The sequence below is a fragment of the Zonotrichia albicollis genome, chromosome 10, assembly GCF_047830755.1.
Source record: "Zonotrichia albicollis isolate bZonAlb1 chromosome 10, bZonAlb1.hap1, whole genome shotgun sequence".
NCBI classification, from domain to species: Eukaryota; Metazoa; Chordata; class Aves; order Passeriformes; family Passerellidae; genus Zonotrichia; species Zonotrichia albicollis.
In genome coordinates, this window is record NC_133828.1 from 9,698,087 (window position 1) to 9,720,837 (window position 22,751).

Sequence of the window (22,751 nt, forward strand, 5' to 3'; positions counted from 1 at the left end):
AGAACAGGTGGAAAGACTGGGAAGGAGCTTTTCTCCCAGTCAGGTGTTCAGTTTTGGGGTGCCAGGGTTGGGAGGGACTGGGGGCTTGGGGAGCAGGGTGAACACGGAGCAGTTTCAGAGACAGAGTTCAGCAAAAGTTTGCCCCCACCTTTAGTTGGTGGCAGTTCTTATGTGCCCACTGCTGGGTCCCTGTCACGGGTCTGTTGCTGGCATTGGGGCTTGGCAGTAGGGGAGCCTGGGAATGTTCCATGTCTCAGGATTTGGAAGAGGCACCCAGGTTTTCATCGCCATCCCAAGAGACGTGTTTTCCTTTTGGGCTGGGCAAGGCTGGGCTGATTCTTTTTCTTTTTCTTTTTCTTTTTCTTTTTCTTTTTCTTTTTCTTTTTCTTTTTCTTTTTCTTTTTCTTTTTCTTTTTCTTTTTCTTTTTCTTTTTCTTTTTCTTTTTCTTTTTCTTTTTTTCTTTTTCTTTTTCTTTCCTTTTCCTTTTCTTTTTTTTAAAGAGCTTTGGAGGAAAATGCCTGGCTCCAGAGTTGGGTGGAGGTTCCTGGCTGATCCTCCTGGGTTCAGCCCAGGTTACCTCTGGATACACCTCTGATTTCCCTCACTCCCCATTGCTCACGTGAAAATCAGCGATGGAACTGGGGACACTGAATTGTGTCAGCTCTTGCTCCTGGCTCGGGATGGGGCCAAAACTCAGCGCTGAGCATCCATTCTCAGTGCAGATTGTTCAGCAGTTTTGGAGCCAGGGTAGTTGGGTTTCCTCCCTCCCAGGAAAGGAGAGGTTAAAAAGCCTCTCCTTTGGAGCTGGCACTGGCCCCAAGCAGTTGACATAGGAGAGGAGGAATCCAGCGCCCGGTGTGTGGGCGATGAGGATGTGCTGGCTGCCAGAACAACGGGAGCTGGCGGACACAGCGCTGGCTCACCCTCGCCAGATGTTCAGCTGTGCTGGGCAGGAGAGACTCTCTCCAGCAGAACTTCCCCAATTCCCTAATTCTCAGTAGGGGTTGGGAAAGGAGGCGACCTCCAAACTGAGAGCATCTGGGAAGCTGAGCTGGCCTGAGCTGCGTTCCCAGGGTGTTGCGAGGGGATGGCTCTGATTTATTCCCAGCTGGGGTGACTGCTGGATCTTGTCCTGGGATGATGCGAGGGGTCACTGTGGTCCTGGAATAAGTATGGATGCAACACACTGCCCCAGGGCTCCATGGTGGTTCAGCATCCTGGTGCTCCAGCAGCATCTCCCGACCATGGGTAAGACCCCTTTGGTTTTATCCCATCTCAGGGAATCTGAGCAACCTGGTCTAGTGGATTGTGTCCTTGCTCATGGCAGGAAGATTGGAATGAGATGGTCTTTAAGGTCCCTTCCCACCCAAGTCATACGATGATTCAGTGATGTCCCAGCTGTGGTTGGAGGGCCAGCAGCTGGGAATGGGGAGCATTTTGGGAGATGTACCTGAATGATGTAGTGGGAGCAGCTGAAGGTCACTGTCTCGGCCAACACACAAATCTTGGGGCTGGTGAGTGGAGGGAGCCACTGAAGGACAGTGTGGCATGGGCACGGGGTGTCCTTGCTGAGTGACCATCCTTGGCTGGACCTGAGACCATCCCCTGTCCTTCCTCCTTGCAGAGAGCCTGAGTGCTGAGATCAGCCTGCTGGAGCTGATTGGGGACCCACCGACGGAGGAGATCCACAGAATTTATGGCCCCGACAACAACCCCGGCTACGTCTTTGGTCCCAACGCCAACACGGGCCAGGTGGCCCGGTACCACCTGCCGAGCCCTTTCTACCGAGACTTCTCGCTGCTGTTCCACATCCAGCCCACCACGCCCCGGGCCGGCATGCTCTTTGCCGTCACGGACTCCTCGCAGAGCATCATCTACGTGGGTGTCAAGCTCTCGGAGCTGCGCGCGGGCCAGCAGCAGATCATCTTCTACTACACGGAGCCGGGCTCACCCAGCTCCTACCCGGCCGCCACCTTCACCGTGCCCACCCTGCTCAACCAGTGGACGCGCTTCGCCATCAGCGTGGAGGAGGAGGAGGTTGTCCTCTACCTGGACTGTGAGGAGCACGAGCGTGTCCGCTTTGAGCGCTCCCCAGACGAGATGGAGTTGGAAGAGGGCTCCGGGCTCTTTGTTGCTCAGGCTGGAGGGGCTGACCCAGATAAATACCAGGTAAGAGCTTGGGTCACCCCAGGGAGTATCTCCCAAAAGCCTGGAGAGATGTGACACTGCCCATACCCAGAAGACAACCAGCTCCATGTGTGTCCCTGGGAAAGGGAACACGTGACATGGAGGTGGCTTGAGATGCCACTGATTTACTGTCTTAGGGCTCACCAAAGCAAAGCTCTTGAGCTGGGCTGGCAGGAGGACATGGGGTTGCCATGCAGCTCCCACCATTGCCTTTTCCCAGCAAACACATGGAGCCTCTTCAGATCTTCCCATTCCTAAAAATACCCAGCTCCTTTGGTGGAGAAGCTGGTTTGTCTGAGAAAATGTCTCCCTTACATAGAAAAAATGCTTGGGCTGGAGCATATCTTTGCTGGCTGATGTTGGGCGGTATCTCCAGGAAGACTTTGGAGGGTGAGGAAGGATGTGATAGCTCAGCCAGTGCTTTGAGCAGGACTCGTGTTCCAGATAAGGGTTGTGGAAAGTGTGGGGAAAATGCCCAGCTGACATGGAAATTCCCTGCAGGACTTGAGGAGAGGAATGTTTAGGTTTATCCTGGGCTGAGTAGGATTTGCCCAGCAACAGAGGCTCTGCTGAGGGGAGCAATGTTTTTCCTGTGGAGTTCTGCAAAGCACGTTTCTGAGCTTAAACATCATCCTGACTGTACGGCCACATTCCCCCTGGAATGGCTTTGGGCAGGGAAAGCTCTCCCAGGAAGGGGTTAATCATTGATGGGCTACAAACTGGTTTGCACTGGGATTCCGATTGCTCCCTTGAAGAGCAACTCTTTGCTCTTGAAGAGCAATTTCTTTGCTCTTGAACGTGCTGGGAGGGCCAGGTCATGGCTGTGGAGGAGCTCCTCTCTCCAGCCTGAGGGGTTTGGCACCACATGGAAGGCACGGCAGCAGCCTGGAGCAGAGCAGACCCTTCTAGCAGGTGATGCTCCCAGGCCTGCCAACCCCTGATCCCACTGCCTGCCCCCGGTTTTCCCGTGGGGAATAGCTGGCCGAGGAGGGAAGGAGACCTTGGCTGGGCAAGAGGGGAGCGGCATCTGACATCCTCGTGGTGTTTCCATCACTGTCCAGCCCTGCCTCCCATTATCTGGAACTAATGGGGCATCAAGTGGATTGAAGCCTGGCCCTGGGTCAGGCCTCAGGATGAACTTGCTGGGAGGCAGCTGGAGGAGTGTCCTGGCACCTCTGCTCCTTCCCGAGTCGCCTTTGTGGCTGTGGCAGGAAACCTGGAGGGGCAAAGCCTGCAGGTGACGCAGAAGCCCCTGGGACAGCAGCTCTCACGGAGGCAAATGGGGTCTCAGCTAGGGCCTGGCAGGAGGCTTTGTTTGCAGCTGGAAGTGGCACTTGGGGACACGGTTTACTGGAGGACCTGGCAGCACTGGTTAATGGTTGAACTCAATGGTTCTAGAGGGCTTTAACAGCCTAAACGATTCCACGGTTCTATGGATCTACTATAAGATCTTTGGTGCTGCTGCTCCCTTTATCAGAGCAAAGAGGCTGCTCCCCTATCGCCATCTCTTGTGGGACTGCCTCGCTTTAGAGCTTGGAAGTGGCTTTTTTGCCATGCCTTTGGAAAGCCCCAGATTTCAACCTTGCAGCCACTGCTCAGCAGCACCAGCATGGCTGGACAAGCCACGTGCCAGAGCTGGCATCACATGGGCTGAGCAGAGGTAGCAGCCAGAACCCGGCCAGACACCCAGCAGAGCTTTTACAGGGATCTTTTGGCCGTGCTCTTTGTTTTTCCTCTGCTGAGGGCTCCCTGGCCACAGCTGAGTGCCCTGCCCTGCGCAAGGACAGCTGGCAGGTTCTGCAGCCCACGTGTTGTATTTCCTGGGATAATCTGCTCTTCCTTACTATTTATTTGTGTTTTGCAAGCACCGTGTGCATCCAGGCCACTTGTTTATAAAAGAAACCACCACAGATCCCTTCCTAAGGATGCTGCCTCCAGCCAAACCTCTGTAGCATCCGGGACTCAACAGGAGAGGTGGTGCGGGTACCAGCCTGGACCCCACAGCTCCCAGCACATCCCAGAGCCCAACCTGGGTCCTCGCTGCAGGGTGGCACACAGGGATGCTCTTGGGATGGGAGTCTGCCAAGCTGGGATGCTGCCTATCCCTCTGATCTCAGTGGGGAGGAGCAGGGGACCATGCTGGGAAGTGAACTCTGAGAGAGGAGATACCTCCCCCTTGGTGTCTCTTCTTTGGGCAAGACAACTAAAATAATATTTGAGCTGGCCTGAAAGCACAGGGCACCACATCCGGGCAAGGAAATGCAATGGACTTAGGAAAACAGGGATCAGGGCAGTCGCAGTTCAGCTAGGCTGACTGTGGCGTAATACTAATGAATTACAAGTAGATTTAGTTATATAATAAATGTATTATAAATACATCGTTTATATGTAATTAAAAAATTATAACATTTCCTCTCACAAGCAAATGCCCCCAGCTAGGTGGTGACCTTTTCCAGCTGCTCGCAGTGCGGACAGCAGATCTCCTCCATCCTTTGTCTCACGCCCGAGGATGTGGTGGCCGAGTGGCACAGCAGGTCACGTCACAGCCGGGTGGCTCGTCCGTGTCCCCCACCCATGCATGGTCTCCTTGCAGGGGGTCATTGCAGATCTGAAGCTCCGGGGGGACCCTCGGGCGGCCGAGCGCCAGTGCGAGGAAGAGGAGGATGACACAGAGGTGAGCACTGGCAGCATGGGCGGGGAGGGCTCGGGGGTGCCCCCACCATGCTCCCAGCTCAGCTCTCACCCCTTCTCCATGGGCAAATGCAGGTCTCTGGGGATTTTGGCAGCGGGATGGAAGGCGGACAGCAGCCCTCAGGCAAGGTCGAGGTGAGTTGCTGCCCGCAGGTGTAGCACTCAGGGCCGGACCCCAAAATTCTCATGATGCAGAGAGCCAAGTGCCTTGTGTGGCTGAGGTCATGGCATGTTTGATGATGTCCCAGCTCCTGTCCCTTATGGGAAGGCACAGGGAGGTGAAGGGTGTCATGGTGTCCCCTCGCTGTTGGTGCAGGCTGTTCCAGGGCTGCTGGACGCTGTCCCCGTGACCTCCCCGCCCGTGGCGGGGGGCAGTGGCCCCAGGAGTGCCGGGGGCGCCCCACAGCAAGCCGAGAGGACCAGAGCAGAGGAGACGCTGCGGGTCTCCACGGGAGGTAATTCCAGCGGCTTTCCCCTTCCCCAGGGTGCACAGGTGGGGACAGGGTGGTGGTGTGGCCATCCTCAGCCCCGACTGGGTCCTTTACCTTTTCCACAGGCGCCGGTTGGAAAGGAGAAAAGGGAGAGAAGGGCGAACGTGGCTTGAAAGGGGACTCAGGGACCAGTGGCATTGTAGGGCCAGGCAGTGTCAAGGGTCAAAAGGTGGGTGAGAGATGGTCCCTGGGGGCTCGAGGGTGCCAGTGACATGTCTGTGTTTGACACACACTTCTCTCTATTTCTGATCTTCAGGGGGAGAAAGGAGACCTGGGTGTCAAGGTGAGCATCACTGGGGGAGCTGGCACAGAGCCATGCCCTACCCAGGCTGCCAGCTCAGAGACCTGCCACCCTTTCCCATCTCCCTCCCCTCCCTAGGGCAGCGCTGGATTTGGCTACCCTGGCTCTAAAGGCCAAAAAGGAGAACCAGGTGACCCTGGACTCCCCGGGACCGTCTCTCGGCATGCCGATGGCTCGGTGCTGGAGCAGGTCACTGGCCCTCCGGGGGCACCGGGGAAGGACGGAGCCCCTGGCAGGGATGGCGAGCCTGTGAGTCAATTCCCCCCACACAGGGTGTGCCTATGCCCCTACTCTACCCACCTGCACACTGACCTGTCCCCTGTCTGCCATCCCTAGGGAGATCCTGGCGAGGACGGCAAACCCGTAAGTGGGGTGGAGGGGGTGCAGCAGGGTGATGGGGCACGGCCACCCCCTTGCCTTGCCACCTGCTGACCCCCACTGCTCCCCTTTGTAGGGTGAAATGGGGCCCCCGGGGTTCCCTGGCATGCCGGGGGAGCCGGGCCTGAAGGGGGACAAGGTGAGTGCCAGTGTTGCCCCCCTTCCTCTCGTCCCAGCTCAGCTGCACCCCCAAACCGCACTCTCTCCCCTGTGCTAGGGTGACCCAGGCGTGGGGCCGAGGGGACCCCCTGGACCACCTGGCCCTCCGGGACCACCGGGACCCTCCTCCAAAAATGACAAGCTGGTGGGTGCTCCCTGGGACACAGGGATTTGAGGGATGGGGGGTCCATCAAGCCACAGAGGTGCGGAGCGATCCCACCAGCCCCTGGACGAGCCCCAGTGCCACCGGGTGCCCTGACATCCCCCTTGTGCTTCTCTCCCAGACCTTCATCGACATGGAAGGCTCTGGCTTCGCTGGTGACCTGGAGAGCCTGCGGGTGAGTGGGGCTGAGTACTGATTGGTGTCTTGCCAGCTGGGAGCAGGGGACACCCTCAGCCATGGCCCTCCATGTCTCTTCTAGGGTCCACGAGGGCCACCTGGTCCCCCAGGGCCGCCTGGCGTGCCTGGATTGCCAGGGGAGCCAGGACGGTTTGGGACGAACCGCACGGAGCTGCCGGGACCGCCGGGGCTGCCGGGCAGGGACGGGACCCCCGGGCCCCCGGGGCCAGCGGTAGGTCTGGGGGTAGCCAGGGACACCCAGCCAGGGCCACTCTCTGGCGGTGGGGGGCTCGGTGCCCACCAGCCCCATGGGGTTTTCCTGTGCTGGAACCAACTCCTGGGATCTTACAGGGTCCTCCAGGAAGAGATGGGGAGGATGGGCAGCCGGGGCCCAAAGGAGAGCAGGTGAGTGGCTGGTTGGCCCTGTCCCGTGTGCCCCAGGAGTGCGTCACAGCCGTCCCACATCTCTGGGAGGCGCCAGCTCCTGGGCTGGGGAGCACCATTCTGCTCCTGCCTGGCGCTGGGCAGCTTCTCCACACCCTCTTCTCCTTCCCAGGGCGACGTGGGTGACCTTGGCCTCCCTGGCCTACCAGGACCCAAGGTACTGTGCCTGGGGTGGGGTTTTTTGGATTCTCCCTTGCAGGCTGGAGGCAGGGATGTTGCCTGGGGGAGCCGTCTTGCACAGGAATGGGGAGGGGGTTGCTGCTACTTGTGCTCCTCCCAGGTCAGGGCCGTACCTCAAAGGTGCATGGAGCTGCTGAGCCCACAAAGGATGCTCACTGGGCTCCTGCCAACCTGCCTTGGCTTTGCTCCAGGCACTGCCACATCAGGAAACGGGCAGGAAAACCAAGGAGGGGTGTTTCAAGACACAGAGGAGACTTTGCCTGGGGGACGCCCACACCCCACTGGAAAACACCCCATCTTCTGTGCATCGCTCTCTCCTGTCTGCTTGCTCCAGCTCCTTTCCACCCTGCATCCCCAAAGGCTTACTGGGATGGGAGCCCCTTAGAGTTGGGATGCTGCCCCTTGTGATGACCATCCACTACAGCCTGAACTGCGGGCAAAAACCTCAAAAAAATGAAGGTTTCTTAACCTTAATTCTAACTTTCTGCACTTCTGCAGCACCCAGAGGGCAGATGGGGTGGCAGCATGTGTAAGGTCCAAGCCCTTTGCTTCCAGAGCCATTGCAATCCCTGGAATGCCTGTGAGCATTCCTTCATGGCACTGAGCTCTGCTGCAGCAGTGGAGCCAGCCCCACGTGCAAAGACATTCCCATTTTATGATTTTAGACGAGCCTCTGGTGGCCACTGAGGACATTGCAAGGGGAGCCGGTGGGATGAAGGCTGCCCAAGGTGGGCAATGCCTCCTCCCACAAAGCCCCTAGACAGGGGAACATCGGGGAGATCCTCCATGTCCTGTCCCAGAGGAGATTTGTGAGGGGATGCTCTGCCTCCTGCTTGCAGGCTCCAGGCAGTGACCACTGCCACCTTCCTTTATGTCCTTTGCAGGGCAATAAAGGAGAAACGGGACCAGCAGGGCCCCCAGGAGAAATGGGCTTAGCTGGCCTTCCCGGGCCCGTGGGACCCCGAGGGCAGCCAGGGCCCCCCGGCCCCCCGGGACCACCGGGGCCGGGCTACGAGGCTGGATTTGTGAGTGGTCACTGCAGAGATGGGATGGGATGGGATGGGATGGGATGGGATGGGATGGGATGGGATGGGATGGGATGGGATGGGATGGGACGGGACGGGACGGGACGGGATGGGATGGGAAGGAACGGGACGGGCCGGGCCGGGATGGGATGGGGCTGAAGACAGACACAGCTTAGCCCCTTCTCCCTGCATTTAGGGTGACATGGAGGGCTCAGGGCTGTCATTCACCCCTGGACCACCTGGGCCTGAAGGACCACAGGTAGGGCCGGTCCTGCCCTTTCCCTCCTCTCCATCCTGGGCTCCCTGGGGAATTCCTGGCCATCATGTCCCCTGCCATCACCCAGTGCTCATGGTCCCCTTGTTGCTTGCAGGGCGTGCCAGGACTGCCGGGGCTGAAGGTGAGGAACCCTTACAACATGCTCCTGGCTCCATCCACGTGGGGTCCCTGCAGGCAGCCTGCAGGGATGCCTCTGACACCTCTTTCCTTGCAGGGAGAGGTCGGCAGCCCCGGACAGCCTGGCTTGCCAGGACCAAAGGTAGGAGCACTGGGAGATTGGGATGGCTTTGTGCCAGCACCCGGGTGTGCAGGGCAGCAGGCAGGACCCCTGTGCTCTGTGAGCTGGGGCTGCATCCTGCCCTTTCCTGCTGCCATTGCAGGGAGATGCTGGCATGCCTGGCTTGGATGGCCGCCCTGGCCTGGAGGGCTTCCCTGGACCACAGGTAGGAGCTTCAGCCCCCCAGCTCCAGGAGATCCCCTCCACTCCAGGCAGGGCACCTTTGATGGCAGCTGCTCCATCCCCAGCAGCCCAAATTCCCCCTCCCTGCTGTGGGACCTGGCACACCGCATGTCAGGGGTGCCCACACCCCCTAGGATCCTGTCCCCCCCACCTTGTCACCACACTGGCCACCACCTCCACCCAAAATCATTGCATCTTGACCCATTGCCTGGAGCTGGAGGCAGAGGTGAGGCTGCCTGAAGGATTTTTTGAGCCAGAGGTGGAAGGGGGTCTGCACTGGTGAGGCAGAGTCCCTCTCCATTTGGCGCTCACTCCCTCCTGCTCCTCTTTGCAGGGACCCAAAGGTGACAAAGGCAGTACCGGTGAGAAGGTAGGTGCCACCAGGCTGGGGACGGGGACCAGCCACAGGTGTCCCGGGGCTGATGGCTTGTGTTTTCCAGGGAGAGCGAGGCCAAGATGGAGTGGGGCTGCCTGGCCCCCCTGGCCCACCTGGTCCCCCCGGACAGGTCATTGGTGTCTCTGGTGAAGATGTAAGTGGTGGCACCTGGCTTCAGCACAGGGCAGGGGAAGGGGTATTCCAGCAGCCATCGTGAGGGAGACCTTGCTAGCAGCTCTGACCCTCAGAGCCAAGATCGGGGGGAAAAAACCTCATTTTGTCTCTTTTTGCAGAAGTCCTTGGTGGCTTTTCCTGGTCCAGAGGTAGGTGCCCTCCTGCCACCTGTGCCCACCCCTCAGCAGTGCCAGGAGGGCAGCCTGTTTTTGGAAAGATGGGGTTTGCTATTAGGAGCATCTCTGCTTCTCTCTGCAGGGCAGACCAGGCCGCGCTGGCTTCCCGGTGAGTTGGTGACACATCTGGGGACCACGGGGTGGCCCTGGTGGCAGCTGTGGTCGCCAGTCCTGCTGTGCTTTGCTGCAGAGTGGTGGTGATGGAGGGGGAGTTTGGAACCTGCCTTTGTTGAGCTGGGAATGACATGGACTCTGTGTCCTTTCTGCAGGGCCCGGTGGGACCGAAAGGAGACCAGGGGTCACCTGGTCCCCAGGGTGCCCCAGGGCTGAAGGTAATTGCTCCAGGCCACCTGCACCCCATTGAGTGGTCACATTCCTGGTCCCCCATCCTACCTGGCCATCAGGTGACATCAGCTCTGTCATGGGAGGAAGCCTGGTCCCTGCGTGTCCCCTCCCACCTCCTCTTCTCTTGCAGGGGGAGAAGGGGGAGCCCGGCGTCATCATCAGCCCTGACGGGACCGTGGTCACTGCCAAGGTGAAAGGAGAAAAGGTGGGTTCCTGGCAGGAATGGGGGGCACATCCCCCTGGGACAGTGCCAGCTGGTCCCAGTGGTGATGCCCTGTCCCTCTCCATTATTTCCAGGGGGAGCCAGGGCTGCAGGGCCCAATGGGACCATTGGTAAGTCACCCTCACCATCCCCCTCCTTGTGTCCCACGGGGAGGGATGGAGATGATCCTACGCAGAGGGGATGCCTCCATACTGAGCATCCCTCACCCTCATCTTCTTTCCCTTCCAGGGTCCCCCAGGACGAGCAGGGACCAAGGGAGAGATTGGCTTTCCGGGCAGACCCGTAAGACCTGCTCCCGGTTTGTTTGTGTCCATCGTGTCCCCCTCTGCGTCTGCATGCACTGACCCCCTCTGCGTCTGCATGCACTGAGCCCCGCGGCCCGCTGTGTCCCTGAGGGATGGGGCGGTGCTGGGGGGGTGGAGGTGACTCTGGAGCCCCAGATGTGACACCAGGGGCTGGCAGGGGAGCGGGGACAAGGCTCATTGCGCTGCTCATCCACAGGGACGTCCTGGCATGAACGGGCTGAAGGGCGAGAAGGGCGACCCCGCAGACGTGCGGGGCTTGCGGGTGAGCACTGCTGTGAGCCCCCAGCTGCTGGCCCTGCAGGCCGGGGCACACACCCCGAGGGTCTCCCCAGGGACCCCAATCCCTCAGGCAAAGGGCATGTCTCCTTTTCTCAGGGGCTGCTTGTCCCCCTCCATGGTGGGGACTGTCCGCTTTGCAGGACTTTGACAAATCTTCTCGACCCCCACAGGGTCCCCCAGGCCCCCCAGGACCCCCTGGGCCCCCTGGCCCACCTGGCAGCATAGTCTACAACAATGGCAATGTGAGTATCACCACGGTCACCGTGATGGACATGCTGGTGACTGGGCCCCCAGTGTCCCCTGCCTGCCTGGAGGAAACTATGAATGCTCTGGTGACATCCTGGCTGGAGGTGGCATGTGGGACTGTCACCAGCATTAGGGGGGGTCCCCAAGGATGCTGCTGTCTCTGCAGCCACTTCCTTTGCATCTCCACAGACTTTCAGTGACTCCACCCACCCGGCATTCCCTGGTAAGTGGGTGTCCCTCTCCCCACCCTCTCTGGGCATTTTGGGGAACCTTGGCAAAGCAGGGCTGGGGAGGAACCCCCTCCCATCCCTTATAGCTGCAACTCTGAGATGGCATCTCTGCTGCTCCCCACAGGTTTCCACCAGTTCTCAGGACAAAAGGGAGAGAAAGGTGACACTGGACCCCCAGGACCGCCAGGTAGGTAACTGGTCCCTGCTGGCAGAGGCAGGCAGTGGGGGGCTCATGCCCATCCTGGCTCCTCTCCCCTCCTCTCCCTCTCTCCACAGGCCAATTCCCCTATGACATGAGTCACTTTGGTACCAGCCTGCGGGTAAGCCCTTTGCACACTGGCAGCTGGAACCCAGCATCACTTGGGGTGCCTGGCGCATCCCAGCTGCTCACCCTAAGACTGTGCCATCCCACAGGGTGACAAGGGGGATGCAGGTCCCAAGGGTGAGAAGGGCGAGCCAGGCAGCACCCCACTCTACAGTCCTGGAGTCTCTGGACTTCCAGGGCCTCCAGGGCCCCAGGGATACCCTGGGCTGCCAGTGAGTACCTCATAGGGTGGAGAGTGAAGGGGGGCACAGTGGGAGGTGGCATCCCTGGGGGCTTTGCTTCAACAGATTCTCTCTCACACTGCCTAGGGTCCCAAGGGGGACAGTATTGTTGGGCCACCGGGGCCTCCAGGACCTCAGGGTCCCCCTGGTATCGGATACGAGGGGCGGCAGGGCCCCCCTGGCCCCCCTGGTCCACCCGGGCCACCCTCCTTCCCAGGTCCCCACAGACAAGGCGAGTACCTGCTCTGCTGCATTCCACCCTGCACCCCCACATCCCTCCCTGCCCCTCCAGCATTCCCAGTTGTATCCCATGCATCCCTCCTTGCAGCTCTGCATTCCTCCCCATGCTGCACCTCTCTCCATCTCACCCTCCTTCCCCCACAGCTGTCAGCATCCCTGGACCCCCGGGACCACCAGGACCCCCTGGACCACCAGGCACTAGCGGGATATCCCTGGGGGTGAGTCAGGGCTCTAGGCAGGGGCTGCCCATGGTGCAGGCAGCCGGTCCCTGAGCCCTGCCCCGGGCTGTGCCCACAGCTCCAGGCCATGCCCACGTACCAGGCAATGCTGAGTGCCGCGCACGAGCTGCCCGAGGGCGGCCTCATCTTCCTGACGGACCGGCAGGAGCTCTACGTGCGCCTCCGCGGGGGCTTCCGCAGGGTGCTGGTGAGTGGGGGGCAGAGGGCTGCACTGCCCGGCTGGAGGGGGGCACACCCAGCACCACCCCGGGGGCTCGGTGGGGACTCTTGGTGATGCTGGGGGCCCCCCACCCGTGCGCGAGGAAGAGGAGAGGGGGGCAGCTGGGATCTGATGTGCCATGCCCTTGCAGCTGGAGGAGCACAACCTGATCCCCAGTTCGGCTCTGGTGAGTCCTCTATTTCCCATGCACATCCTCATTCCTATCCTCCTTCCCAATCCCATCCCTATCCTCCATCCTCATCTATCCTCATCCCATCCACAACCAGCTCTATCCATCATCAATCAACTTCATCTCCTTCTCCACTCATCCCCAACCATATCAATCCCCATTCCCAACCATCTCCATTCCCAATGCCATATCCATCCAACCCCGACGATCTCCATGCCCATCTTCATCCAACCACAACCATCTCCATCCATCCCCAACATTCTCCATCTCCATCACCACCCCCACCTGGGGCACCACACCCCCTCCATACTGTGTCCCCCTCCCCAGGACAATGAGGTGTACGACAAGCCGCCCACCCTCCACTACGCCGGCCCCCAGCCCCGCGGGCCCCTGCACCCGCTCCGCAACCACGTCCCCTCAGCCACCGCCCGTCCCTGGCGTGGGGACGAGGTGGTGGCCAACCAGCACCGCCTGCCCGAGCAGCCCCTGCTCCACCACCAGCACGAGCTCATCAATGGGTACTACATCCACCGCCGGCCGGAGCCCGCCCCTGTGGCCGCCCATGTGCACCAGGACTTCCAGCCTGCCGTGAGTGCCACATGCCCGCTGAAGGGAGCTGATGCTGGTGGCCAAAGCTGTGTCCCTCAAGGGGTCAAGCCCTGTTGTCCCCTCTTGGCAGCTTCACCTGGTGGCCCTGAACACCCCGCTGAGTGGCGGCATGCGTGGCATCCGGGGCGCCGATTTCCAGTGCTTCCAGCAAGCCCGACAGGTTGGGCTGGCTGGCACCTTCCGCGCCTTCCTGTCCTCACGCCTGCAGGATCTCTACAGCATCGTGCGCAGGGCCGACCGCGCCGCCGTCCCCATCGTCAACCTCCGGGTATGCGTGTCCCATCCCCTTCTCAACACTCTCTGAGCTCTCATCGGATCACAGAATAGGATCACAGAGTCATTATGGTTGGGAAAGATCTCTTTAAGATCAGCAAGTCCAGCTATTAACCCAGCACCACCAAGGTCTGGGATGCAGAGCAAAGCAAAGCTGCCATCCATTATGAAGCACCTCCTTCCCAGAGACTGCTGGGGCTTGGAGCTTCTGGGCTGCTCCTGGGGTGCAGGCAGTGCTAAACCCCTTCCTCCTCCATTTTCCTACCCTTCCCACCAGGATGAAGTGCTCTTCAATAACTGGGAAGCCCTTTTCACGGGCAGCAGGGCCCCACTGAGAACCGGCGCCCGCATCCTCTCCTTTGATGGCCGAGATGTCCTGCAGGATGCGGGATGGTGAGTGCAGGACTGAGTGATGGGGAATTGGGGTTTGGAGCACAGCAAGGCAGCAGCAGCCCCCCACCTTTCACCCTTCCAGGCCGCAGAAGAGTGTCTGGCACGGCTCAGATGCCAAGGGTCGGCGCCTGCCCGAGAGCTACTGCGAGACATGGCGGACAGAGGAGCGAGCAGTCACAGGCCAGGCTTCCTCCTTGGCCTCTGGAAAACTGCTGGAGCAGACGGCCAGCAGCTGCCAGCAAGCCTTCATTGTCCTCTGCATCGAAAACAGCTTCATGACCGCCACCAAAAAGTGATACCCGCCCTGGCACCCCCGAGTACCCCCATGTCCCTGGGGAGGATTGGGCAAGCCTGCACCCCAGCACCCCTGGGCCCCTCAGCCCCCTCCCCGCGCCCACTCTTGCCCCGCAGGGTTTCATTCTCCTGCAGACCTGAAGCCAAAGAGTATTGTCATGGCCCCTGCCCTGGGTTGGCAGGGGCTCAGGTCCCACCTGGGGCAGGGCAGCCATGGGCTGGTGGCCTTCCTCCTCCTCCTCCTCTTCTAACTCCTAATATTTAACCACTTCAGCTTGTTCCCCTCCCTGCTCGGTTGCTGTTTCTGGGATGGCTGGGTGGGAGGATGCTCGGCAGGGAGATTTCAATGCTGCCATGTGGGCTGTTCCCCGCAAAAGCCTGTAGGGCCTCTCTCACCCCAGCCCCCAGCCCCGCACTGTCCTCACCAGGAGCTTGGGGTTGGAACCAAATCCCTGCTGCTGAGGCCATAGGGTCTTCTCCAGCCAAGACACCAGCATCCCACCCAAGGGATTGTCCTGTGGTGATGCTGGGGCTCTCCCAGATGGTCTCATCCTCCCCAGGTAAGGACCATCCCATCATCATTCTCACCTCCACCTCCCAGCCAGCAGAGCTCTGGTGGGGGTCTGGTCTCCCCCATCCCATCCATGCACCCTGGGGAACCCAGGCTGTGCCCCCACAGCCCAGGTACAGCCCCAGCCAGCCCAGGTACTGGGGTGACAGGGTGTCCCCAAGGTGTGGCCAGCTGTGCCCCTGGCACGTGTTTCTCTGTGTGTGCGTGTTGAGCACGTGTGCTACCAAGGGCAGGCACTGCCAATTCCCCCTCCCCGTGCAACCTTTGCTGGGCTCAAATGGCAAAGGCGCAGCAAAGCTGGTTGGAATTGTTGGGGGCAAATTCGAGGTGCTAAAAAAAAAACCAAAAAAAAAAGAAAAGAAAAAAGAGAAATTTGTAACTAGCTTTTTTGTTATTCTATGGAAATTATTACCATAAAAGTTGCGCGATTCACACAGTTTCTATTTCTTACAGTCTACTGTATTTTGTGTAATTAATGCAATTAGAAGTGTGTGGATCTTTATATTTTTTTTTTGTCATCAGTTGTGTCCTATAAACCATTTTCTAAAGGCACTGAATAAAGAAACATTCTCTTGTAGCCTGGCTCCGTGCCATGATGGGGATGCAGCGGGATGGGGGCCCCATCCACACCCCATTTGTGACACATGGCGGTGGCACCATGGGAATCTTGCCCCCACTCTGTGTGTGGGGACAGGGAAGGGGCACAGCCCTGTCCTCACAGAGCAGAAAACACGTCCCAGCCATTACATCCTTGACAGAACAGCAGCCAGGACCAGCAGGGGGACAGGACGCCGAGCACACGGTGGCGATGACAATGCTCACGTGGGGAGCCAAGAGATGGCCACAGTGTCGTGGCACCAGCGCTCAGGCTTGTATGGTGCCCGCCTCCGGGCTTTTCTCCTGTGCTGGAATTTCCACTGGGAGCTGGCACGGCTCCTTGGCCAGGGCCAGCTCCACTGGCTGCCTGCGGTGGCTGTGCTGGACACCCACTCTGATGGCCGCCAGCAGGTAGACCACGGCCAGCAGGGTGAAGTAGCCAAAATACACATAAAACTGCAAAAGAGGAGAGAGGGGAGAAGAGCACTTGGAGCCCTCCCTTCATCCCGCACCATTCAGGGACCACCTCCATCCTAGGTGCGACCCCACCCCTACCTGGGGATGCACGGATAAGCCCAAGCCCCTCTTGTCAGCCACGATGATGGTGATGATGGTCTTCAGCACTGTGGCAAAGAAGGTGTTGACCCCGAAGACCAGAGCACAGAGCTCTTTGGAGAGGGAGGTAGCAATCTGGAAACTGGGAAAAATGGGAGCACTGGTGAACCCCTGGCATCAACCCGGCTGCCAGGGTGGGAGTGGGTCCCCAGGAGCACCACGCACATGGCAATGGGCACCAGGAACTGGTGGGAGCCACGGAAGAGGACGTAGGCAGCATAGCACAGCCAGATGTTGGTGGTGGAGTTCATAAGCAGGAGCAATCCCGCCTGGAATGCCGTAACCACTCCAATTACCAGCTCTGACCACAGCTTCCAGCGGATCTTCACGTAGCCAGCAGCGAAGGAGGCGACAGCTCCTGAGGAGGGATGAAGGATGCTGTGAACAGCTCAAGGATCCCCCGCCCTACCTAGGCTGGGACCCAGCCCAGTAACCATAATGTCATCCCCAATGCCACCAAAAACCAAAAAACCACCAAAAATACCGTAAGGACCACCATTTCCAAGGGGTGTGCAGCAGGACAGCAGTGACGCCCTGCCTCTCTGGTGTCCCCAGCCATTCCCACAGGAGGCAGCAGGATGTCTGTGTCCACCCACACCCTCAGTGTCCCAATCCCAGGCGAGTTACCCAGCAGAGTGGAGGCAGCATCCACGCCTCCATTGTACACCTGGCGGTTGTCCGTGGGGGGAGAGATCTCGTTCCAGAGGATGTGAGCATAGTACAGCATCAGGTAGTACCCAGCCGAGTTGAAGACCCACCACAGGGACCAGAGGCGGAGCTGGGGCTGCCTGGCCAGCGCTCCCAACTCCTGCAGCATCCGGCAGAGCACCATGTCCCGCCAGCCCCGTGTCCCCCTCCCGCTGTCCCCCCCGGCCATCCTGTCCAACTCGGTGGGCACAGCGGCGTCACCAGCCCCCCCGGGACGATTGAAGAAGAGGCTGCGCCGGGGCCGCTCGAGGAAGAGGGTGAGGATGAGGCCGAAGCTGACGAAGCCCAAGGAGACGTAGTTAAGGGTGAGGAAGGGGACACCACCCAAGGTGACGCAGAGCTGGCCCAACACGGAGCTGGTGAAAACCCCCAGGAGCACAGCGGAGCGGGAATAACTGGCCATCCGCTGGTAGCGGGACGGGGCGACCAGGGAGAAGATGTAGGAAGAGTAGGCAATGCGGGCAGCCATGGTGATGCCGTAGAAGAACTCCATCAGCTGCATGGCCAGGACAGAAGTGCCCCGCACCACCAGCAGCAGCCAGATGGAGATGTGGCTCAGGCTCTGCAGCACCAGCACGGGCTTGTAGCGCAGGTAGTCTGTCAGCAGGAAGATGGGCACCAGCACAGCCATGTAGGAGTAGGACAGCACCGGTGTGATCGCATTGGTCACCTGCCATGAGGGCAAGGAGGGGCTGAGTGCTGGGCACATCCCTGGCAATGCCCCCCAACCTGCAGGTGGTATGGGCACTGGCTGCTGACCCCCATGGCAGCGCCTCCTCGGGGAGGACTGTGACCAGCAGCATGCTCAGCTGGGGATCTGGCTGAGCCTTGGCCCCTTCCTGTGCCGGGAATGCAGCGTTCCCACAGCGCAGCAGCCAGCTGGGATTGAGGCCAGCATCCCTTGGTTGGGAGATGAAGACATTGTGGCCCCTCCTTGTCTAACCCCATCGTTGCCAGTGGCCTAGCAGTGCACTATGCCATCATGGAAAAGTCTCCCCAGTGGGATGGGGCATGACTTCTCCCAGCCCAGCACCCTCCAACAGGCTGCTACGGTGGGCAGCGGTCACACACTGCCCCCAAAATCAGTTGCCAGCCTGGGCACGAAGTTTTATGCCAGGGCAAGTTGAGCCTAGGACTCAGGGGATAGGGTGACCTCACAGCCAAATGAGACAAGGCCCCACAACACCCCACCTTCCCTGCCCAGAAAGCACCACCGTGAGTCACCACATGCTGCCATGCCCAGGACACGACACCCCTGTGCACCCCAGAAGCACCGAGGGATGCTCTGTACAGCCCCAGGCTGGTGACCATGGCCATAAAGGGGGACACTAGGGTGGGGGACCAGATGCCCACAGCTCACCTCTGCCTTTGTGAAGTTCTGGTCGGGCCCCAGCAGATAGGGGGTGATGAAGCTCTCCCCGGGCCGGATCTGTGTCATGAAGCCATAGAAGCAGAGGTAGCAGACTTGTAGCTTCCAGCGCCGGTCCAGCACCTTCTCCGGCGCCGGCTTTTTGGCGCCATCATTCTTGGGCATGGCTCTGCAGCAGGACAGCAGCATTATCCTGGGAGCCATCAGCTACACAGGCTCTGCTGGACCACGCAGCCCCTCTCTGTCCGCAGGCGCTCTCGGACACATGGAAAACCAGGGCGCTGCAGTTTCTGTGGAAAAAGCAGCATTTGGCACAGGTTCAAAATTCCTCAAGAATCGCAAGGCAAATAAATACCACTACCTTCTCCCCAGGAGATGTTCTGGGAAGAAGAAAAGCAGCCGTGCATCTTGCTGTGCAGAAGCGGGGGGGGGGGTCATTTCGGGCGGCATTCATACATCACGTGCATCCGGAGCCTGGATGCACGGAGCATCTGGATCCACAGTGGGGCATTCTCAGCTCCCATCACCTCCTTTTCTTCCCCTTTAAGACTTAGTGGGGTTTTGCTGCTTCTTGGAGCAACACTTCCTCTCAGCTGCAGAGGCAGAGGGATGCAGACGCCCTGCACTGGGAATGCTCTGGAGGGGATGGCACAAGAATGTGCTGGCTGTGGAAATGAGTTAATGTGCACACCGGGCATGGGGCCACCCGTGTTACTCAGTAGCGGGATGGCCGGCAGGACTTCAGCTGAGCCGCAGGCAAGCGGCTGCCCCTTGGCTCTTGCCAGGGGGACACAGTGCCCAGCCTGGGGAAATGCAAAATGCCATGAGATTCATGGTCCAGAGAGGGATTAAAAGCTCAGATCCTGAGGTCTGGCTGCAGGAAAGCTGGCAGTGCCAGGAGACCCGATTAGCAGTCATGGGATGAGGGCAGGGACAGGAGAAGTCCTGGACTGATGTCCTCCCAGCACTCCCCACTCCCACAAGAAGTCACCTAGGTGACTTATCATGCCACATGATTCCTCCTATTCCAACACACGCCACAGGAGCAAGGTTTAGAAACCTGATTACCCAGATAACCACAGAACAACTAATCACAGTCATTAAAAAGTAAGTTCATGGTCCTAGTCTGTGTCCCACTGCATCCTGCATGGTGAAACTGGGGGATAATACCCCCCCTGCTGCCAGATAACACAGGATAAACAGGGACATAAGCCAGCACTGGTGGTGGCAGAGGAAGCTGGTGGTGACCTAAACCTACAGGACGCCAAGTGTCCATCTGCCCCAGTGAGGACACACCACTCCAGCAGCATTCCCATGGGATTTCAGCACTGGTGCCTGAGTATCACCAAAACACGTGTGTGCCAGAGCTCACGGCTGGGGCAGCCCCTAAACAATCCCTGGGGATCAAAGAGACGCTCACTTGCTCCCTCGCTGCCTGTCCGGCACCGGCTGGAGCACCGGCCCCTGCGGTGGCAGGAAGGGCAAGGAGCAAGGAGCAAGGGCTAACCCCCGGCAAACACCCAGCCCAGCACCGTGCCGAGGCCACTGCCAGCTGTGAGTGCCTGGACTCTGCTCCATCACTTTCTTGTCCCCAGGCTGGGCTGTAGATGTCACCTGCAGCAGCTGCTTGCCACCACGTGCACCACAACCCCTGCGGGATGTTTGCCACCCTTCGCTCCCCATTTCTGCCCTGTCCATCCAGGAGGGATATATACATGGATCCCTGGCCCACAGAACACCATCCACACTAAATCCAGGACGAAGCTGCTCCATTCCCAGGAGCACTGGCTCCTAACTTCCAGCATGTGGGTCCCCACACACTAAGGGACTCCAGACCAGAACCCACCTAGCTGCACCCAATCCCCCTTGTCCAGAACATCCATGGAGCTACTTAGCTCGAAGTGAGCGGGCATGAGTACCTGGCGCAAGCCAGGGAGTGGAGGGAAGAGGAAAAAGGAGAAGAGGGAGCAGAGCCGGTCCGTTATCACCGTGTGAACCTGTTTATCACCGAGTTACCTGGGTGTGACCTTGACATGGATCACTGTCACGTCACACACCGCTGCCATCCCGGGGTCAGAGGCGACACGGGTGGCAGAGCCACCGCGGTCCGGAGGGGACAGCCCTGGGGCACACAAGGGACACTGCCAAGGCGCCACGTGCTGTGCGCGGAGCTGCCGCGCCGAATGGGGCGCGCCAATCCCTGGGGTACCCTCCCTAAAACAAGGGCTGGGAAGCTCCTGAGAATGCATCCTCGCCCACCGTACGAGCACCTCTCTGCCTCCCACCGCCCAGCACCAAGGGATGGGCGCTGCGGGGTGGTGCGGGGTGCGCTTGGCAGGGGAGGGTGTTGGGGGTACGCGGCACCTGCTCACCCCGAAACAACGGCGGGGGAACCAACAGAGCGGGGGGAAACAACACAGCACCCGGCACACATGCCCAGCACCCGGGGGAAACAACACTGCCGGCATCCCAGGGACCGCCCCGGGCACGGCACCCGCACCCCGCAGCCCGCACCCCGTACCTGCGGGCATGAGCACTGCGGGCCGCGGCCAGGCGGATCCGCGGCTCCCCGCTGCCACCCGAGCCCGGCCGGCGGCGAGCTCGGGACAGCGACAGCAGCAGCAGGAGGAGGAGGAGGAAGAGGAGGAGGAGGAGAATGTAGGAGTACCTCGGGAAATGTAGTCTCTATCCACGTGCGGGGCGGCGTGGGGACTCCAAAACCCACAGTGCAGCGGGTCGGGAGGAAGGGGAGGAGGAGGAACAGGAAAAGCCCGGCCACGCCGGAACAGAGCTGTGCCGGCCCCTGAGTCCCGTACAGGGACAAATCCCCCTCCGAAAGCGTCGGCAGGGCGTGAAGGAGCCCCTTTTCCACTGCCCTCAGCCAGGCTCCGCTCCTTGCCCATCTGCCGTGGCCGCTGGGCTGCGGGCCGTGGGGGACGCTGCCCCCGCCTTGGCTGCCTCCGCTCATTTATGATACCCATGGCTACTTGGATTTATTTCTGCACCCCGTTTGTTTCCTGGGGGTGGATTTGTTCCAGTCTACGCAGTTGTGCCGTATCCCAGAGGGTCCCGAACAGTTCCCCGCTGTGCTCCAAGCAGAGCTTCCGAAACTTCACATCCCCTCACCCAGCCTGGCAGCGACCCCCGAGAGTTGCTTATGGGGTGAGTCCGACCTTCAGGACTTGGAGAGGCTGAAGCATGGCCGTGCACTTCTTCCGGAGGGAAGAGCATCCCGAGAGGAGGTGGAGCCCCCCGAGAATCGGCCCTCGGAGCTAGTGCCCCATCTCACGGGAGATGATGCATCTTCAGAGTGCATCTTCCGAGGGCATCTTCTCTCCCCGCCTTTCCTCCCCCTTTCCCAGCGCTCACCCTGCCAGAAGCAAATGCAAACTGACAGGGCTCGGCTATTCCGCTGAAATATTTATGTCTTCCCGCCTGGAAGTGCGGCAGCAGGATCCCAGACGTCCGGGGACTGTCTCTTTCTCACACACACACACACACACACACACACTCAAGCCAGCCTGTAAGGTCCAGGCAGCCCTGGATATTCCAACCCAGAGGCTTCCAGGCCAACTGAGCCCCCCAGGTGGTCCTGGGGAGGGTGGCCAGACCACAGCAGACGTGTCCGTCAGCTCCCTGTGTGCACGCTGTCCCTCCCGTGGGCAGGTGGGACCTGTCCGTCCCTCGCTGGTGGCCAGGATGGAGGCAGGGTTGGGTCCCTCCCGTACACGCAGCCGGCTCCGGGTGCAGGAGCTCCGCAGGGTGTGGGTCCGGGGCGGTGTTGGGCACCCGGGAAATGCCAGCATCCTGGTGCAGAGCCACCTGGGCAGAGTCACCGTGGGCGGTGTCACCGGGGACTGTCCCCAGCCGCCACAGGGCAGCGGCAGGGACTGGGTAGGGGCAGAGCTGCTTTAGGGACAGGAACAGGGGCTGCAGTAGGGCGAGGACAGTGAAGGGCGGGGGAAGGAGTAGGGACTGAGTAGGGTGGAAAGCAGGAGCTGGGACAGGAGGAGCCGGTTTAAGGGTAGGAACAGGGGCAGGGGATGTATTAGCGAGAGGGCAATGACGGGGCGGGGGCAGGAGCAGAGACTGAGTAGGGGGAAGAGCAGTAGTAGGGGCAGGGGAGGAGCAGGTACAGGGGCTGCGGCAGGGGCTGAATTAGGGAGAGGGCAGTGGAGGGGCTGGGGCAGGAGTAGGGGCTAGAGGAGGAGTTGGGCAGGGGAGGAGCAGGTTTAGAGACGGGAACAGGGGCAGGGACTGGCTCTGGGACGGGAAGGGCCGGGGCAGGGGCAGGAAGTCGGCGGGCCGGGAAGGGCTGGGCAGGGCTGGGCGCTCCTGCTCGGCTCCGGCTGCCGCCGCCCCTGGGTCAGCCCCGCCGCTCCCCGCCCTGCCCCAGCCGTCCCTCGCTCCCTCCGTCCGTCCGTCCGTCCGGACACAGGTAGGACTTTGCCTTCTCTGAGGGGCGCGTTCTGGGCCTGGGGGGCCGGGACCCCGAGAGGGGAAGGAGGGTCCCGGTGCGGGGCCGCCGATGCGTGTGGGGGCGGCAGCACCGGGGCTGGGCGGCTCCCGGCGCTCCCCATCGCTCCGGGGAGCGGAGGGCGTGCGCCCACCGAGCCTGGC

At 60.3% G+C, this 22,751-nt stretch overlaps 2 protein-coding genes across 4 annotated transcripts in view; one reads left to right on the top strand and one right to left on the bottom strand.

The window, feature by feature from the left end:
• COL18A1 (collagen type XVIII alpha 1 chain) overlaps positions 1-15,229 on the top strand; it is a 36,148-nt gene extending 20,919 nt beyond the window's left edge. For all 3 annotated transcript variants that reach the window (XM_074547963.1, XM_026798487.2, XM_074547962.1), the window contains 41 exons: positions 1,626-2,170; positions 4,782-4,862; positions 4,955-5,014; positions 5,196-5,334; positions 5,436-5,539; positions 5,627-5,653; positions 5,750-5,920; positions 6,008-6,034; positions 6,126-6,188; positions 6,267-6,353; positions 6,493-6,546; positions 6,631-6,780; positions 6,900-6,953; positions 7,105-7,149; positions 8,057-8,197; positions 8,394-8,456; positions 8,569-8,595; positions 8,689-8,733; positions 8,855-8,917; positions 9,269-9,304; positions 9,375-9,464; positions 9,604-9,633; positions 9,743-9,769; positions 9,930-9,992; positions 10,136-10,210; positions 10,303-10,338; positions 10,457-10,510; positions 10,730-10,795; positions 10,983-11,054; positions 11,248-11,281; positions 11,413-11,475; positions 11,565-11,608; positions 11,703-11,825; positions 11,922-12,066; positions 12,219-12,292; positions 12,372-12,500; positions 12,664-12,699; positions 13,030-13,290; positions 13,382-13,579; positions 13,862-13,977; positions 14,060-15,229. In XM_074547963.1, the coding sequence (XP_074404064.1) occupies positions 1,626-2,170; positions 4,782-4,862; positions 4,955-5,014; positions 5,196-5,334; positions 5,436-5,539; positions 5,627-5,653; positions 5,750-5,920; positions 6,008-6,034; positions 6,126-6,188; positions 6,267-6,353; positions 6,493-6,546; positions 6,631-6,780; positions 6,900-6,953; positions 7,105-7,149; positions 8,057-8,197; positions 8,394-8,456; positions 8,569-8,595; positions 8,689-8,733; positions 8,855-8,917; positions 9,269-9,304; positions 9,375-9,464; positions 9,604-9,633; positions 9,743-9,769; positions 9,930-9,992; positions 10,136-10,210; positions 10,303-10,338; positions 10,457-10,510; positions 10,730-10,795; positions 10,983-11,054; positions 11,248-11,281; positions 11,413-11,475; positions 11,565-11,608; positions 11,703-11,825; positions 11,922-12,066; positions 12,219-12,292; positions 12,372-12,500; positions 12,664-12,699; positions 13,030-13,290; positions 13,382-13,579; positions 13,862-13,977; positions 14,060-14,273 (3,932 nt within the window). In that variant the 3' untranslated portion in view covers positions 14,274-15,229. The remainder of the gene's footprint in view (positions 1-1,625; positions 2,171-4,781; positions 4,863-4,954; positions 5,015-5,195; positions 5,335-5,435; positions 5,540-5,626; positions 5,654-5,749; positions 5,921-6,007; positions 6,035-6,125; positions 6,189-6,266; positions 6,354-6,492; positions 6,547-6,630; positions 6,781-6,899; positions 6,954-7,104; positions 7,150-8,056; positions 8,198-8,393; positions 8,457-8,568; positions 8,596-8,688; positions 8,734-8,854; positions 8,918-9,268; positions 9,305-9,374; positions 9,465-9,603; positions 9,634-9,742; positions 9,770-9,929; positions 9,993-10,135; positions 10,211-10,302; positions 10,339-10,456; positions 10,511-10,729; positions 10,796-10,982; positions 11,055-11,247; positions 11,282-11,412; positions 11,476-11,564; positions 11,609-11,702; positions 11,826-11,921; positions 12,067-12,218; positions 12,293-12,371; positions 12,501-12,663; positions 12,700-13,029; positions 13,291-13,381; positions 13,580-13,861; positions 13,978-14,059) is intronic.
• Positions 15,230-15,266: 37 nt separating this feature from the next.
• SLC19A1 (solute carrier family 19 member 1) lies at positions 15,267-20,812 on the bottom strand. Its single transcript, XM_005496026.4, has 6 exons — positions 20,653-20,812; positions 18,123-18,421; positions 16,682-17,432; positions 16,220-16,412; positions 15,995-16,136; positions 15,267-15,895 (listed from the first exon to the last, which is right to left on the bottom strand). The coding sequence occupies exons 2-6, from the start codon at positions 18,333-18,335 to the stop codon at positions 15,707-15,709; spliced, it is 1,488 nt and encodes a 495-aa protein (XP_005496083.2). The 5' UTR covers positions 18,336-18,421; positions 20,653-20,812; the 3' UTR covers positions 15,267-15,706.
• Between the last annotated feature and the right edge of the window lie 1,939 nt (positions 20,813-22,751).

What these genes read in the sequence shown, in the direction of transcription:
- SLC19A1 (XM_005496026.4), bottom strand. Translation starts at nt 18,335, where the DNA reads ATGGCTCCCAGGATAATGCTGCTGTCCTGCTGCAGAGCCATGCCCAAG. An exon ending in AGAACTTCACAAAGGCAGAG is followed by an intron (nt 17,433 to 18,122) that starts GTGAGCTGTGGG and finishes CCCTCATGGCAG; the next exon opens with GTGACCAATGCGATCACACC. An exon ending in GCTTATCCGTGCATCCCCAG is followed by an intron (nt 15,896 to 15,994) that starts GTAGGGGTGGGG and finishes CCTCTTTTGCAG; the next exon opens with TTTTATGTGTATTTTGGCTA.